Raw genomic sequence first — 17,573 nt, 5'->3', positions numbered from 1 at the left:
GATTCCAATGATCGATGGCCGGGCTCTTATGAAGTCTCGTATGGCTTCTCTCTCTCTCTCTCTCTCTCTCTCTCTCTCTCTATGTAACAAAGGGGCGAGGCCGTGAGGGTAAAATAGTTTCGAAAATAAACAAAAAACAAAAAAAGAAACTTTATAGGGTATAGAGAATACCTTATTAGAGTCTTTATGGATAAAGAGAAATTAAAAAAACTTGATGGGGTAAGTGGGATAAATGACCCTAAAATTAGGGTAAATGGACAAAAACTTTTTAAATTTTATTAAATACTTGGTTTTTCTGGTGCGTACATAATTACGAGATTTAATTATCATTTCTATGTGATAATTTTGTATATTACTATTGAATTTTCTTCTTTATCATAGTTTTACTTTATATATTAACTATATTATTATGAATACATAAAAATGTGCAGGCTGGGGCCGGGTTTCAATTGGCTGAGAGTGTCAATTACACAGAAATTATTCATTGATTAGCTACCATGTTGAATTCCTTGGGGTGGTCTGAACTCCCTCAGACCTTTGAATATTTCCGCCCCTCGAGGTAAATTATTCATTGATTAGCTACCATGTTGAATTCCTTGGGGTGGTCTGAACTCCCTCAGACCTTTGAATATTTCCGCCCCTCGATGTCTATATATACCTCGATATATATAAACATTGATCATTAGTACTAATTAATTAATGCATGTTGTTTTGAAGATGAAGGTTTCCAGAATTAGCCTGCATCTGCAACTTTTGGGGTTGTTATTGGCTGTTAATGGCTCCCTCCATTGCCAAGCTTGGCCAGCTCGTTACACTTTTGTGGTATGTTATATGTTGTATTGCTATATATGCATATGTATACGCTCCTGCATGCTTTGTGTATGTTTCATATAATGATCGTTTTAACGAGTTAAATGTGTATGTAGGTGGAAAACACTCCATACAAAAGACTCTGCACCACAAAGAACATCTTGACTGTAAATGGCCAGTTTCCGGGACCGACTTTGTATGCTCACAAAGGACACACTATCATCGTCGATGTCTTTAACAAAGGCAATCGTAATATTACTATCCACTGGTGCGTTCTTACTTGATTGTTTCAGGTTTTTAACTTTTCAATCCATATATATATATAATAAGCTACTTTATCATGAGCAGGCATGGTGTTGCGCAACCAAGATATCCATGGTCGGACGGACCTGAGTATATCACACAGTGCCCAATTCAACCGGGAGCCAAGTTCACCCAAAAGATCATTTTCTCAAAGGAAGAAGGCACCCTTTGGTGGCATGCTCACAGTGAGTGGGATCGAGCCACTGTCCACGGTCCCATCATCATATACCCCAACAAGAACAACAATTACCCTTTTGCCAAACCTCATGCAGAAATTCCAATTATATTGGGTACTGAATTAACTATGGATTCTTTAAATTATCCATTCTAATCACTTAACCGATGTAAAGAACTGAGTTGTACTTTGAAAATTGCAGGAGAGTGGTGGAAGGTAGATGTAGGGAAGCTTTACACTCAAGCTCTTCAAACCGGAGGGGAACCTAATGCTTCCGACGCTTACCTCATCAATGGTGAACCTGGCGATCAGTATCCATGCTCTAAATCAGGTCAGCACTCCAACTATAATTAATCATTTATCTTAGGTAAAATTAGTCTTTGGTCAATTGTGACAGAGACGCTTAATGCTTGCTAAACCGATCGAATATTATGGTACAGACTACAGAGACAGTTTAAGCTCTAAACCGAACCCAAGGATATCAACATCAGTGTTATTTTGCAAATGTATGTTGTTGGAGCTAGCACTGACATTCTTACACCTACAAGTACTAAAATTGTCACTATGTGCCTGATTTGCAGAGACGTTCAAGGTGATGGTTGATTACGGCAAGACCTACCTACTGAGACTAATCAACTCCGGTGTGCAAGAGATTCTGTTTTTCGCCATTGCCAATCACAAAGTCACAGTTGTAGGGACAGATGCTAGCTACACCAAACCTTTCACAACCGATTATGTCACCATCTCACCTGGCCAAACCATTGACCTTTTGCTCCATGCTAATCAGAGGCCTAACCACTATTACATGGCCGCTACAGCCTACGTAGGTGGCGCTGTTCCTTATGATAACACCACCACCACAGCCCTACTACAATACACGAATCGAGGTTACACCCCTTCTTCAACCCCTTTGTTTCCTAATCTTCCTGCTCACAATGACACTAATGCATCAGTTCATTTTAGTGGTAGTCTCACGAGCTTGGCTGATAAAAACCACCCCATTGACGTTCCACTAAGAATTACAACTCCCTTGTTTTATACCGTCTCCGTCAACACGTTCCAGTGCCCCAATAATTCATGCGCCGGGCCTAATGGGACGCGTCTGGCTGCTAGTATAAACAACATTAGCTTTGTGAACCCTAGCAATGACATACTACAAGCTTACTATTACCATGTCAACGGGGTATTTGGAACTCGGTTTCCAAGTTCCCCGCCTCTGCTGTTTAACTTTACAGCGCAGAACTTGCCGCTGTACCTTCAGACCCCGAAACGAGGGACAGAGGTGAAGGTACTGGAGTACAACGCAACAGTAGAGCTTGTGTTTCAGGGGACTAATTTGGTGGCAGGGGATGACCATCCAATGCATCTTCATGGTTACAGTTTCTATGTGGTTGGATTGGGGCTTGGGAACTTTGACAAGGATAAGGACCCTTTGAAATATAATCTTGTTGATCCTCCTCTTCAAAACACCATTGCTGTCCCTGTAAATGGGTGGGCTACCATCAGATTCAAGGCTGATAATCCTGGAGTTTGGTTTATGCATTGCCATCTGGATAGGCATATGTCATGGGGGATGGATACGACATTCATAGTGAAAAATGGAAGGGGACCTGAAGCTCAAATCTTACCTCCACCACCAGATATGCCACCTTGCTGAAGGCTGGCTCTCCACAAATATGTGATTCTATTGAATAATTTTGGGCATGCAACATACATGTTTGTTTCTATATATGGATTTTGTTATTTGGTTTAGCCTAATATGTTCAGATAAGTAAGCAGATAGTTATTGATAGCTATACTTGTAATGTTGTTTGGAAAATGAGTTATATGAAAAAGATTGCTAGCCTTAGTATTGAATATTGATTGTTTTGTGCCAATGTGTTTCCCAGCACACTGTCCAGGAAATGAAAGGAAGTTTGCAACTATGGATAACCTTTGCATTATTAGAAGCAAAAGTATAGGAAGGAGAAAAACAAGAAAAGAAAATGACAATTAAAGTAGCTAGCTACCTATCGTTCACCCAATCAATTGGACAACTGCCCTATTTTCTAATTTACCATCAACTACTAATCTCAATGTCAAGATAGTTGTCAAGTAGCATGAACTGTAAGATTCCGACAGATTAAACCAAAGAGGGGAGGGCAAAGCCCAGTACAACCAAAGTCAGAGGCAAAAAGCTTACAAAAGCAAGGGAAACAAGCCATCCAAAAAGAAAGCAAACCAAACCAAAAAAGGATCAAACCAAGGACAAAAGCTAAATAGTAGCTAAGTTCCACTTTTCAGCAATGATTCTATTAGTACTTGTGGACTTAAACTTGATGGAAATGAGCCTGCATCTAATCGTGGTGATAATATGCTTGAAAACCACAGAGGGAACACATCTTTCACTTCTAAAGATGCGATTATTTCTCTCTTTCTAGATGAAGTAAACAGAAACCGAACGGCCACGCTTCTTGATGGTAGAAGAGAGAGATTTACCGCCCCACCGAGAAGAAGCCCAATCAACAAATAAAGGCCATGGAGGGTTCAGCCAAGGAACCCCACAAGAACAAAGAACTTTCTTCCAAATATACCGAGAGAAAGAGCAGGTAAAGAAAATATGATTGATATTCTTAGGAAACAAACCACAAAGAGGGCAGAGAGGATTGATTTGAGGAGAATAAACAATGACTCTATCAAGAGTAGCAAGCTTACTATGAACAGCCAACCAAAGGATAAAGCTAGCTCTAGGGATGTTATTGTTAAACCAGATAACCACATTTTTTTATTGTTGATTTGGGCAAGAGTGATGACTTCATTCTTAAAACGGTTGATTTGGCCCTCCTCCACTTGTCTTTAAATTTGCATGCTTGAGAACCTCACCGTTTTGTAAACTTTCCTTCAAAGGCACACCAAACTTAAACATAAAACATAGACATTTGAGTGATATACAAGTAACCTAGCACAATACTGTTACATAAAAAGCATCTCCTAATCAAATTTAAAAGAATATGGGAAAATTGGTAATTGAGATACAGGGTGACTCAAATTTTTTTTTTTTTGCTAAAAGATCGTGGATAGGAGAGGAAAAAGCCTCCCTATCACACCATTTTATTAATCAAAGAAGAAGAGCGAAGGAGGGGGACCAAAACCAAAACTTCCTAACAAAAACGAAATTGAGGCAGACCACTAATGTCACTATTACAATACAACACAGGGCGAATCAAATTTAAATACATTTTCATTGTAATGTAGGGGTTGTTTATTTGAACTATGTAGGCTACTCTCTCTGTCATACAACATTCCATTCCAGGCCTTTCTGCGCTACTCAACTTCTCTCACTTGGTTCTCTGTTTCCCTAGCTCAATTACAGCTACTTGTGGCACAAGAATCTGAAATAGGTAAACTTCACTCCACAGACAAAACAAAATGTGAAGTTATGATTCTTTGACTTTCAGGTCTTCTTAAGCGCACGGGCATCTCCCCTGGCCAACAAAACCACTTGATCCAAAGCTTCGCAGACTTCACTTTTATGTGCATGTCCTCTGAACCAATGTGCTTATCTAGGATTCAGTAGTAGCTAGGGACTAACCTAGAAGCTCAAAATCAGTGACTTTGGTCACGAGGCGATCTGTGGATAATATGTTAGAAGACTCAACATTTCCATGAATAATCGGCTGCGAGTGATTTTCTGCAGAAGAAAATGCAGATAAGAAAGAGTAGCTACAAATTCTGACAATAATTTGTACCACTTTTAACACTGTCAATAATACCAGTGAACCGAACATAAGAAATGAGCAATAGATACAACTCAATCAAGCACCTGCAATATTGCATACAAGCATCTCTTTTAAGGATAGAAGTTACATTTTATGGTAAAATATAAAACAAGACTGGAGCAGGGGAAAGCACTATATACCAAGAGTTTTGTTGAAGGATGTCGACATAATGTGTGCCTCTACAAACTAGGGTTTAGAGTTGTAATAGAAATGTGTTCTAGGTATTCAATTGTAATCGGATTCTATTACCTTTTTGGTACCTTGTAACTCCCCATTTAAAGGGCTCCTATTATCAATAATATATACAATTACAATTCTCCTACAACACGTTATCAACATGAGTTCTAACCCCAGCCCAAAAAAGAAAAAGAAAAACCCTAAAATTGCTGCAGCCCCTAACCCTAGCCGAAAATACCAAAAACTACCTCCTGCCGCAGCCTCCCTACAGCCTTCCCTGCAGCAAGCCACTACAACCTACTGCTGCCCTTCCTGCCGAGCACCAGCCCTAGCCACAAGCTCTCCAGCCTCCATGCAGCCCCACCACACAACTGCCCCCTACAGCCCGCGCATCAGCCAGCCAACCTACAGTAGCCCGCGCACTACCTCTCAGAGTTCCACTCGTATCTTCCCAGAAATTGCAAACCCCAATCACCGCAGAGCCTCCGCTGGACACCAGAGCCACCGCCGGACACTAGAGCCTCCACCTCAAGCGTTGCTGCACCTGCAAGCACGGCCCCCGCTCCTGCGCAGCCCATCTAGCGTCCGCGCAGCCCACCGAACCTCTCTTCACTGCAGCACTCATCCACTGGCTGACAAACCTCTATCGATATCCAGCCACCCACCTGCAGATTAGGAGGAGGAAGAACAGAGGAAAGAAAGAAGAAGAAGACACTAAAAAAAAGGGAAAGCAGGCCTGGGCAACGGAAAAAAAAAAAAAGGAAGGGAGAAAGGCAGCCCACCAACTGCCAATTTCCTACCAAATTTCAGCAATCCTAATTTAGCTACACGCCTGCATCAACACGCGCATGTATAAAGAATCGTGAAGCAAAGCTTCAAATTACCAAGTAAGTTTTTACGATTAAAGTTCATGCTTTCTTGTCTTTTAAATTCCTCTTATTTTCTGCAGAATATCGGAATTATGGAGATTCACGCTTAACGAACTAAGAGTCTTCGTATGAACTAAGAGTGTTCATAATTAAACGAACTAAGAGCGTTCGTATGAACTAAGAGTGTTCATAATGCTTAGACTAAAAGCATCCGCAAGCATCAAATTGTGACCATATTAAAACATTATATATTGCAGGTACGCCTCAAATTCATCTTCTAATTACTAGATGCAAAGCCCTAAGGTGATCAATCAAAGAACTTAAACATAAAGCATCAATTCAAATAGTGACTAAGAATTCATCATAAAGAAATTATAAATCCATCAATAAATCATCAAAGTACATAAACAATCATGCTAAGGCATCATCTTAATCCTAGAAAAAGGTTTAGCAAAATATAACTAAATAAAACATAGAAAAAAACATAAAAAGAATGGAAGGGAAAAGAAAGGGAAAGATGGATGAGTCGTCTCCGCTCCTTAGGCATCTACATTGTGCTCCGAGACTCCCTCCTCATGTAAATTCGTGCTCCCTTATATAGGGAAGATTTCTGCTCATCTTTGGCTTCAAGTTTCCTTGTAAGACTTGGATTTGGATTCCTTTCTTCATTTGGAATGGGAAAACCTTGAAATATCTCTTGTAGAAGTAGGAATACATGTATTCTTGAATCCTCATCTGAATTAACTTCCTTGAAACATTAGGATTGACGATCTTGTGCTGCAAAACTTGAGTTCTCCACGAATGGTTGTAAATTCCCGAGCAGATTTCCTGTCCGACCTATCTTCACTCAAATAATCATAACTTTCTCCAGAAGTATGGAAATCGAGATCTGTAAAATTCTACAGAAAGTAGACATCCGTAGCTTTCCATTGATATAAAGTTCATTGTCTGATTCGATCTGAGTAACTCCCAGTAATTCGGTGAAGTTGGTTGTTCTGCACAGGCAGATTCTGGCACCTGGGCGTCTTTCAATCCTAGTTAGCTTATTTTGGCTTCTTTTCTTCTCTTTATGAGACAAATCTACAAAAACACTATAACAACATAAATGACTCGAAATAAGGAGAACTAAACATAAATACCAAGATTAAGAGGCATAGAAATATAGGATAATATGAACATATCAGATGTCGCCATCCAAGTCTTTGAGGTGAAAAGCATGCGCTCCATGATACGGTGGACAACAAAATGTTCTTCCCATCGAGGAGTCCACTTACCGCGACCGGTCAATTTCTCGCCAAAAGGCAAAACAACCTTCCAAACAAGGTCCCTTTATTTGTAACTACGGCCATACGTCCTCTTATCATAGGTGCGGGTGATACGCTGTTTTTCCATCACTAAATTATCCAAAGCTGCTAGGAGCTGCTCGCTCAGATCTTCGTGTTCTTACCACATCGCCTTGACATAATCTTCACCGATCAAGTGATGCTGATCTTGTACGCGTAAGGAATGAACGTTGATTTCCAAGAGTAAAACTGCATCATGGCCAAACATTAGTGCATAGGGTATTATAGCAGTGGGATTCCTCTTGGAGGTGCGGTAAGCCCATAGTGTCTCATACAACGTATCGTGCCACTAGCGAGAGTTTTCAACCAGCATCTTCTTTAGCAAGGTAATAATAATCTTGTTACTGGCCTCCGCTTGACCATTGGACTAAGCATAATATGGAGTGTTGTGGATGAACTGGATGCCCAAGTCATTTACAAGTTGCTTGAAAGCACCTCCCATGAATGTTGCCCCCCTGTCTGAGACGAGTACTTCAGGGATACCAAACCTGCAGATGATGTTACGAAAAATGAATTGGCAAATGGTGGCACCTGAAGCCTCTTTCAAAGGCTCAGCTTCGACCCACTTGGTGAAGAAATCAGTAGCCACAATGATGAACTTATGTTGGAGAGAGGAGTGGGGGTGAATCATCCCAATCAGGTCCAATGCCCAGCCTCTTGCAGGCCAAGGCTTAATAATAGGTTGCATGGGAATATTAGGGATATGCTGGACTGGACCATGTGCTTAACAGTCTTGGCATCCTTTGGTTTATGTAATACAGTCCTTCAAAATGTTAGGCCAGTAATAACCATGTCTCCTGATGAGCCAACGCATCTTAGGTCCAGGTTAATGGGCTCCGCAAACTACTGTGTGTGCTTCGCACATTAATCACTTTGCTTCACGGCTATAGACACACCGGAAGTCTATGCCATCTTCCCCACGTCGTCGCAGCTCGTCACCGCTGAGGAAGTAATTTAAGGAAAGAAAGCGAATTTCCTATCTGCTGTAGGATCTGGTTGTTTGAGGTAATCGATCAATGGAATGCGCCAATCGACGTCAATAGGCTCTAGGACCGCTACGACCGGATCATCAGGCGGGTCAGGCCACGCGAGCCATGAAGGCAGTTGAGCGAGCTCCTTGGCAGTGAAATTGCGCTCAACTTTCAGAATGCACTCGTGAATCCTATACTTCAATGTAATGCCTGTAGCCAGTTGAGCAAGCTCCTTGGCAGCGAAATTGCGCTCGCGAGGGATGTACTCCAAATCCTCGTCATCAAATTGATCCAGAAATTCAATAGCGCGATTCAAATATGGTACGAGCAACCAGCTTATACATCTGTATTTCTCTTGAAGCTGATTTATCACGAGCTAAAAGTCGCCGTGGATCTGAACGTCTCTCACTCCCAATTCCAGCAAGACTTCTAGGCTAATAATAAGGGCCTCATACTCTGCTTGGTTGTTCGTACACTTAAACTCCAATTGGAAAAAGTAAGAGAAACGATCGCCCGCTGGGTTCTCCAGAACAATCCCTGCCCCTGCTAATGTTTCAGTTCTTGAGCCATCAAAAAATAATACCCAGGGTTGCAAGGAAACCGTGGCTTGGTACCATATGGCGTATTCTAGGATGCGCGCCAAATCTGGTAGACTTGTAGTTACGATCGCTGTCTCTAACTCCTTCACTGTGGGGATATCCAACAAGGGGTGATGTGCCAAAAAGTCTGCGATGGCCTATCCCTTTACTGCTTTCTGGGGAACGTATTGCAGCGAAAATTCGGACAGGGCCAGTACCTACTTGCCAATGCGACTTCTCAGAATAGGCCACGACAACATGTACTTGACCATGTCGGTTTGAGCGATGATGCAGGTAGTAAAGGATAACATGTAGTGTCACAACTAGCATGCTAAGAAGTACAATGTATGACACAATTTTTCCATAGGATTATACCTTGTCTCGTAATCTGTCAGTGTCCGACTGAGGTAGAAAATGGTGTCCTCGGCGCCTCCCTCATCATCCTGGGCGAGTAGACTGCCAATGGAAGCCTCTGCCGCTGAAATATATAGCTTCAATGGAAACCTAGCTCTCGGGGGAACAAGCACTGGCGGCCTCGCTAGGTAGGCCTTGATTCTGTCGAAAGCCTCTTGATGTTTAGGCTCCCATACGAACTCATTCTGACCCTGCAGCTTCAATAATGGAGAGAAAGGCTGGATTTTAATTACCTGCAGAGTTAGAAATGAAACGTCTCAAAAAGTTGATTTTACCCAGCAAACGCTGCAATTCCTTTTTCGTCCGCGGAGGCGATGCATTGATGACTGCGTTTGCCTTGTCCTTAGGGACCTCAATTCCTCTTTGATGGATAATGAATCCCAGAAAATCTCCTGCTTGAACTCTAAAAACGCATTTGGCGGGATTCATCTTGAGCTTGTATTGCCGCATGCGCTCGAATACCTTCCTGAGATCTATGACGTGGTCTCCTCTCTTCTGAGACTTCACAACTACGTCATCGATGTAAACCTCTAAAATTTTCCCCAGGATGTCATGGAAGATCAGGTTCATGGCTCTCTGATACGTTGCTCTGGCATTCTTCAGCCCGAAAGGCATAACCACATATTCAAAAACGCCCGCGAACCCAGGACACCGGAATGCCGTTTTATGTCTGTCTTCCTCTGCGATCGGAATCTGGTGATACCCTGCAGTGCTGTCCATGAAGGACAACAATTCATGTCTTGCTACGGCGTCTACCAACATATCCGCGATTGGCATGGGGTAGACATCTTTAGGTGTAGCGAGATTAAGGTCTCTGTAGTCTACGCAGACCCTTATCTTGCCATTCTTCTTGCGAAAAGGCACTACATTAGATAGCCACTGATTGTATTTGGCTACCTTGATAATGCCTGATTTATGCATTTTTTCTACTTCCTCCTTGACGAGGACTTGGGTTTCTAAATTCATTAGTCGCGGCTCTTGTTTCACAGGCCTCTTGTCAGGAAGTGTTGGCAATTGATGGCAAACCAAGTCCAGTGACAGGCCGGGCATGTCTTCATATTTCTCCGCGAAACAGTCTTTGAACTCTAGTAACAAGTCAATGAGCCTCTGTTTCTCGCTATGATCTAAGTAAGTACTGATAGCCACTTCCATAGGCTCCTCCGCTGTTCCAAGATTGACCTTTTCGGTAGGGTCTCTGACTTTAGGAGGTGTATTTTCCAGCACTGCCGGGGTGAACTGAATATCCACCTCATCTTCTTGCTCTTGATCAGAGAGATCTTCATTGATGGCCTCTAAGGTCGCGACTCGATCGTAGGCCTCTTTTTCCACTAAGTACGATGATAGTCTTTCGTACAGCGAGTGGAAGGCCTCTATCCCCTCCTCTGGGAGGTCGTAATCCATTAATCGTTTGAGGGTTGGGCACAGCGTGACCAGGCCATTCCAAGCCTTCTTTTGGGAGCGTAAGCCCCCACTGTGCCAATTCAGAGGTCGTCACCCCTGTGGGGCGGCCTTTGTCATCGATGCCACTGACCTGCAATGGAGTGATAGGCTCCAAATAGTACCTGGCATCTACGTAATTAGCGGAAACTGGGAATGGACGAGGATCCGCTTTGATCACCTCAGCTTTATCTGTCTCCCTGTTCCACATAATTAGTTCCTGATGGAGAGTTGACGGAACACAGTAACTTCAGTGGATCCAATCTCTGCCCAGAATAGCACTGTAGGCCACATAACAATCTGTCACAAAGAAAGCATAAACTCCCTCTGCAGGGCCAACCTTGATGCGTAAGAAAAGTAATCCCATGGTATTTGTTACAGTCCAGGCAAAGTTCTTGAGCGTGAGGGACGTAGACTGGATTTTATCTTTCTTGATCCCGAGCAAGTGCATGGTCCTGGTAGTAATGACATTAACGGCAGCTCCAATATCAACCATGATCTTGCTAACTTTGGTACCGCCCACTTCTGCTGTGAAATATATATGGTCTCATGTGTTGGACCATAGCAGGCGTTGGCCTAGTGAAGCTCATGAAGGATTCTTTGCTGTGAGCATCCTCCGCTTCAAGAAAGACAGTCTCTTCCACAGGTATCGTGACTGCCGATGTGATCTGCAAAAGCTGTGCATTACTTTCCTCAGCTTCCACGCAGTCCTGAGCGGCGACCGGTAGTGCATTCCTAGTGGGGAGCACGTAAACCATGTTGCAAGACGTGTCAGTCATATCTGTCTCCTCCATGTCATCTTCCAAGTTAAGCTTGGGTTCGTCGACAGGGGTGTCCGCGTTGAATTGCTTAGCCAAACAGTCCACCAATGACTCTTCTGTAAGGCCTTTTACCTCACACTGCTTGTGTTCCTGTACCACGGGAGCCTACTTAGGGGAGTCTGGTTTCGGTTCTCTTGCCATGCGTATCTAGGGGAGCGACTACTACACTCTGGACCTTTTTTGGTCTCCACTGTAAGGTATCGATAGTCTTGTCCTTGCCCCCCAGTCTCTCAAAGACCGAAAATTTAGCTTCCTGTTCTTCGTGAAATAACCTGCGCCTGACATGTGGTCGCCGAGTCGGCGAGCTCTCTTTTCGAGCTGGCGGAGGTGTTCTCTCCTCAGTGATCCTGCAAAAAACACTGGGCTTAGATGCCTCTGTTAGTGAGCTCGCTTGTTTTTTAAGGCTGCGGGGAGCCATTAACGGCTTAGCAGCTAGTACCTCCATCTCCTTCTGATACTGCTCAGGTGACTTGACCAATTGCGAAGGCTTGATCAAGCCCTGGTCCAAAGCCTCTAGCGCGTGCTTCGCTTTCCAAAACCTGCGCTGCAGTTTCCTCTTCTTGGAAGTGCTTATTTCCATTGCCTTCCTCTTTTCCCTGGTGTACCACTTTCCTTCCTTAATGGTGGCGACTGGCGCAGGCGGGATGTAGGGCTTGGTCAGAATGTCTTTGCGCTTGTTCGTAGACTTCTCCTCTTGTTTCTGATCAACCGCTGCCACTCTCAGCTTCTTGAACAAATTGGAGTCCTTTGGGGATGGTGGTGACTCCATTTTCTCTTTTTCTCTTGGGCTAGAAGGTTGATAGTTTCGCGATAGCGAGGCCTACTTGACGGGCTAGAAAGAGCCAAAACGAAATGTCTGCTCTACTTCTTCATGTGACACTTAAATGCCACACTCTTCTTTGCATCGCGAGCATAAGACCACTAGTGAAGCTTGACCAACTGGTTTAGCTTTCTTCTTTGCAGGGGTCAATATGGTCAATATCTCTGAGACAACAGTTAGGAGCAGTAGAGTCATTTACTTGCATGAGTTTGATATCTCTGAGACAACAGTTAGGAGCAGTAGAGTCATTTACTTGCTTTTTGTCAAGCCTATGTTCTGTTTTGTATTTTTGTTTTGCTAAGGGACTAGCAAAAGCTAAGTGTGGGGTAATTTGATAGGAGCATTTTAATGTGGTATTTTAATAGTTAATTCCTCACATTTTGCTTAGTTAATTCCTTAACGAATCGATTTTGAACTAAATTTCTATATTTTAGGTACATTGGAGTAGATGATGATGAAATGAGCTGTTTGGCCCCAAAATGAGCATTTTGGCCTGACAAAGCGTGTCTTGGAGAAATTGAGCCAATGAGAAAGCGGGCTATACAAGAAATGAGGAGTGGCAGACTAACCATCCGAACTCCAAATGAGTTGAAACTTTCCAGATTCATTCTAGAAAGCCCAAGGATCATTTCTTATGAAGAGTGCCAGAGCAAACTATGAGTGGAAGGTCTTCAAGTAATCAGTCCAATTTTCTACAGAAGCAAAACTGGAAAACTGGACCTGTAAGAGGTCCAGCAGCATTTTCGGCCCAACCGCATGGAATAAAGCTCTGAAAATTTGTCAGGATGATCTACACTCATAGTGGAACATCTCATATGAAGAAGTCGAAGGCATATAATGAAGTCTTATTGCAGAAATAATTGAAGGAATAAAGGGGCAGAAACTGACCTAAAACCAGCTCAATATTCACATGTTCATGTTTCCTACCCACATGAAGAAAGCTAGATGCTTTTCTCTTTTTCCTTGGATATATTTTTCTTTTACAATATCTTTAATAGATCATCATCACTTCCATGTTGCTGCACCTTCATGCTTTGCTTTCATTTCATCATTTCTCTATCTTTTCCATATTTTACAAGTGAACTTAGATCCACTTTCATTATTTTTCTTCCACTCATCATTTCACTCTTCTTTTCTTCCCTATATAAACACCTTCTCCTCTCATTCTAAAAGACACATTCCTTCATCCATTCCATCTTCTTTGTCTCTCCATTTTCTTTCCATTTTCCAAAACACATTCCTTCATCCATTCCATCTTCTTTGTCTCTCCATTTTCTTTCCATTTTCCTATACACATTCCTTCATCCATTCCATCTTCTTTGTCTCTCTACTGATGCGCTTTTAGCAAGCGCATAATTTAACCCTGAAATGTCGTTAGTAATATAAGTAAGTAGGGATCGTTCTATTCCGGGGATTGGGGGTACAGCTGTCATTGTCAAACATTTAAACAATTAAAATTAAAACAAAGTATAATATTCACAAATAAATTCACAACTATAAACATTATTTACGAAAAAAAGGGGGATTTTGTTTTCGGATTTTCGAAAATAAAACTAAGTTAACAAAATAATTAAAATGCAAAAACATAAAAATACGAATGGAATGAGAGAACAAAGATCAAAATCGAAACATATGATTAAAATTGATTCAAACCCTAATATTGTTCATCTAAGTCATGAGAAAGGAGTTGATCATGTGAAACGTTAAAAGCAAACAATTTCCCATATTTTACTTTTCAATGCTAATTAACCTAAGCGAAAGCACCTAGATCAATTCTATCAAACATGCATTCAAGCACTAGAAAGCTAGTTAATCATAACATGTTTAATGCATTGCACATAAAGAAAGGCTATCAACTCAAGTGTACAACTTAGTATGGAAAAGTCCACCTAATTGCAATCCTCGTTAATTAAATTCGATCTTTGTACAAAACCTTTACTACTTTGATTCAAGTTTACACAAAACGAAAAGTCGATTTCATATTCTTAAACCTAGCAACAATTATGCATAAACCCTATAAGTGTCGACCCAAATAAGATTAATACACAAAGGATATCTATAACGCAAATTTAATTAAGCAAACCCACATAAGCAACTCTCGAAGAACAATGATATGAATCTGAAAATATCAATTAATCATAAAAATTCCAGAAATAATACTTTGTTCATACATATATGTCAACTAGAACAAAACCAACGAAATCAAAGCAAAGGTTACAAAGGAGAATCGGATTACACTGTGAGATGGAGATGAGATGAACGAATTGAGGATGTAGTTGACGTCGCTAAAAGCGAGCGCGCAATTTAACCCTGAAATGTCGTTAGTAGTATAAGTAAGTAGGGATCGTTCTATTCCGGGGATTGAGGGTACACCTGTCATTATGAAACAAATAAAGAAAAGTATTATTTACAAAAATAAAATAAAGAATATAAATATATACAATTGTATAAACAAATAAAGAATTAAAATAATAAAGTATTATTTACAAAAATAAAATAAAGAATAAATATATACAAGTAAACACAAATAAGGGGGGATTAGGATTCTTAAAATTAAAATTAAAATAAATAAAATAAAGAAAACGTAAAAACATATATACAAGGGTGGAACGCAAGGAACAAAGATCAAAATCAATTCCATGTAATCAAATTCGATTCAAACGCTATAATTGTTCTTCCAAGTCATGTGAAAGGAGTTGATCATGTGAAACATTCGAAAGCAAATGATTTCCCATATTTTACTTTTCAATGCTAATTAACCTAAGCGAAAGCACCTAGATTAATCCTATCAAACATGCAATCAAGCCCTAGAAAGCTAGTCAATCATGACATGTTCAACGCATTAGACATAGAGAAAGGCTATCAACTCAAGTGTACAACTTAGTATGAATAAGTTCACCTAATTGCAATCCTCTTCAATTGAATTCGATTTTTGTCCAAAACCTTTACTACTTTGATTCAAGTTTACACAAAACGAAAAGTCGATTTCATGTTCTTAAACCTAGCACCAATTACATGCAAATCCTATAAGTGTCGACCCAAATAAGATAAACATATAAAAGTTTTCTATCAAGCAAATTCAATCGAACAAACTCACATAAGCAACTTAGAATCACAATTATGGAATTCGAAAACTTTATTTAAACATAGAAATTGGGCTTAAACTTTGCCCTAAACATTATTGTTAACTAGAAACAAGTTCATACGAAATCAAACAAGGAAACCAAAAAGGTTACAAGGAAAAGGAACGAATTACACCGTGAGTGGAGATGGAGATGGAGAGCTAGATGGTTGGATCTTGAATCTTGGAAGCAAGCCTTCAAGGTGGATGATGGAGGATATGATCTTCACGGCTCCTTCTTCTTCTTCCTCTCCTTGCTTGAAAATGCAGAACTTTGCAACTAGAGAATGGAGAAGGAAAATGGAAAGGAAATGGAGAGACAAAGAAGATGAGATGGATGAAGGAATTTGTGGGAAAATGGAAGGGAAATGGAGAGACAAAGAAGATGGAATGGATGAAGGAATTTGTTTTGAGAGTGAGAGGAGAAGTGTATTTATAGCCCAAAAAATGATGAATGGAGGGTGGAGATGAACATAAATGAAAGGCTAGATATGTTAGACAAATTTGTAAAAAATATCTTCCCACTTGTTTATCACTTGTTCAACTTGAATTGATTTTCATCCTCAAGATTTTCCACTTGGTTGCAACTTTGATTTTCCTCCTCAAGATTTTCCACTTGCTTGCAACTTTGATTTTCCTCCTCAAGATTTTCCACTTGGTTGCAACTTTGATTTTCCTCCTCAAGATTTTCCACTTGCTTGCAACTTTGATTTTCCTCCTCAAGATTTTCCATTTGATTGCAACTTTGATTTTCCTCCTCAAGATTTTCCACTTGGTTGCAACTTTGATTTTCCTCCTCAAGATTTTCCACTTGCTTGAAGGTCCTAAAAATAGAAACTAATAAGAAAAATAGAAACTTTCCTAAAATGAAAAATGGCAACTTTCCTAAACTGAAAATGGAAACTTACTAAAAATGATAAATAGAAACTACAAAAATATAAACTTTCTACAAATAGGAACTTTCCCAATCAAAGAATGGAAACTTTCCTAAACAGGGTTTTAATAAGGAAATAACGTAAGAAATGTAGGGAAATGCAGTTAAAACGTCGCATTAAAATGCTCCTATCAGTAGTCTCTTGAATCTCGAAAGCAAGCTTCAAGGATGATGCTCACGGCAATTCTTCTTCTCCCTTGGCCTTGCTTGAACTCGTGGCTTGCTCTAGAGGGTGGAAAGGAAAATGGAAAGGAAATGGAGAGACAAAGAAGATGGAATAGATGAAGGAATGTATGTGTCTTTGCTTTTGCCTCTATTTATAGGCTTCCAAGCAACACTATTTGGCCTTTAAACAAAACATAATGGGTTAGGTTTGAGCACTTAAACACTTAGTGGATTTGTTAGGTGAGAGCACTTTCTGCTCCTTTATTCCTTTAATTTTTATCTCCACTAAGAACTCAGATTTAGCCTTCGACTTCTGCATATGAAATTATCCACCATGAGTGTAGATTACTGTGGTAAAATTTCAGAATTTATTGCCATGTGGTTGGGCCGAAAATGCTGCTGGACCTCTTACAGGTCCAGTTTTTCAGTTTTGCTTCTGCAGAAAATTGGACTGATTGTTTGAAGGCCTTCCACTTCTATCTGGATCTTGCACTCTTCATATGAAATGTTCCTTTGGGTGTCTAGAATGGATCTGGAAGGTTTCAGCTCATTTGAAGTTCATTTGGTCAGGCGGCCGCTCCTTCTTCTTTGCTTGGCTTGGTTTCTCCTAGCCGGAGTAGGAATATGTGTAAAATTGATCTTTTAGTACATTTCACCTTCATCTACTCCAATGTACCTTCATCTTTTCTCCCCTTGGTGTTCACAAGCTCCTCTTTCCATTTATGAGTTCATTTCCACTTTTTATCTCGGAGGTCCTGAAAATAGAAACTAATAAGAAAAATAGAAACTTTCCTAAAATGAAAAATGGCAACTTTCCTAAACTGAAAACGGAAACTTACTAAAAATGATAAATAGAAACTACAAAAATATAAACTTT

At 40.7% G+C, this 17,573-nt stretch overlaps 2 protein-coding genes and 1 long non-coding RNA gene across 5 annotated transcripts; 1 reads left to right on the top strand and 2 right to left on the bottom strand.

Moving 5' to 3' along the window:
* Positions 1-377: 377 nt before the first annotated feature.
* LOC112188371 (laccase-15) lies at positions 378-3,144 on the top strand. 3 transcript variants are annotated; one of them, XM_040514994.1, is made up of 6 exons: positions 378-559; positions 718-822; positions 927-1,078; positions 1,159-1,403; positions 1,491-1,619; positions 1,870-3,144. In XM_040514994.1, the coding sequence occupies exons 2-6, from the start codon at positions 718-720 to the stop codon at positions 2,943-2,945; spliced, it is 1,707 nt and encodes a 568-aa protein (XP_040370928.1). In that variant the 5' UTR covers positions 378-559; the 3' UTR covers positions 2,946-3,144. The 3 variants fall into 3 exon arrangements, with proteins under 3 accessions (XP_040370928.1, XP_040370927.1, XP_024183243.1); XM_040514993.1 differs by lacking the exon at positions 378-559 and adding an exon at positions 575-646; XM_024327475.2 differs by lacking the exon at positions 378-559 and having other exon boundaries at positions 666-822.
* An 8,832-nt stretch (positions 3,145-11,976) lies between these two features.
* LOC121051986 lies at positions 11,977-12,666 on the bottom strand. The gene is made up of 2 exons (XM_040515761.1): positions 12,096-12,666; positions 11,977-12,003 (listed from the first exon to the last, which is right to left on the bottom strand). Exons 1-2 carry the CDS (start codon positions 12,423-12,425, stop codon positions 11,995-11,997), a joined length of 339 nt encoding a protein of 112 aa, XP_040371695.1. The 5' UTR covers positions 12,426-12,666; the 3' UTR covers positions 11,977-11,994.
* Positions 12,667-13,779: 1,113 nt separating this feature from the next.
* LOC121051568 lies at positions 13,780-15,784 on the bottom strand. Its single transcript, XR_005806111.1, has 3 exons — positions 15,733-15,784; positions 14,713-14,849; positions 13,780-13,839 (listed from the first exon to the last, which is right to left on the bottom strand). It is a non-coding gene; the product is annotated as an uncharacterized LOC121051568 (long non-coding RNA).
* Between the last annotated feature and the right edge of the window lie 1,789 nt (positions 15,785-17,573).

Source organism: Rosa chinensis, chromosome 2, assembly GCF_002994745.2.
Source record: "Rosa chinensis cultivar Old Blush chromosome 2, RchiOBHm-V2, whole genome shotgun sequence".
NCBI classification, from domain to species: domain Eukaryota; kingdom Viridiplantae; phylum Streptophyta; class Magnoliopsida; order Rosales; family Rosaceae; genus Rosa; species Rosa chinensis.
The sequence above is the reverse complement of the archived record's forward strand: the minus strand, read 5'-3'. Positions and strand labels throughout refer to the sequence as shown.

What these genes read in the sequence shown, in the direction of transcription:
- LOC112188371 (XM_024327475.2), top strand. Translation starts at nt 700, where the DNA reads ATGCATGTTGTTTTGAAGATGAAGGTTTCCAGAATTAGCCTGCATCTG. An exon ending in CAGCTCGTTACACTTTTGTG is followed by an intron (nt 823 to 926) that starts GTATGTTATATG and finishes ATGTGTATGTAG; the next exon opens with GTGGAAAACACTCCATACAA. An exon ending in GTATCCATGCTCTAAATCAG is followed by an intron (nt 1,620 to 1,869) that starts GTCAGCACTCCA and finishes CCTGATTTGCAG; the next exon opens with AGACGTTCAAGGTGATGGTT.
- LOC121051986 (XM_040515761.1), bottom strand. Translation starts at nt 12,425, where the DNA reads ATGGAGTCACCACCATCCCCAAAGGACTCCAATTTGTTCAAGAAGCTG.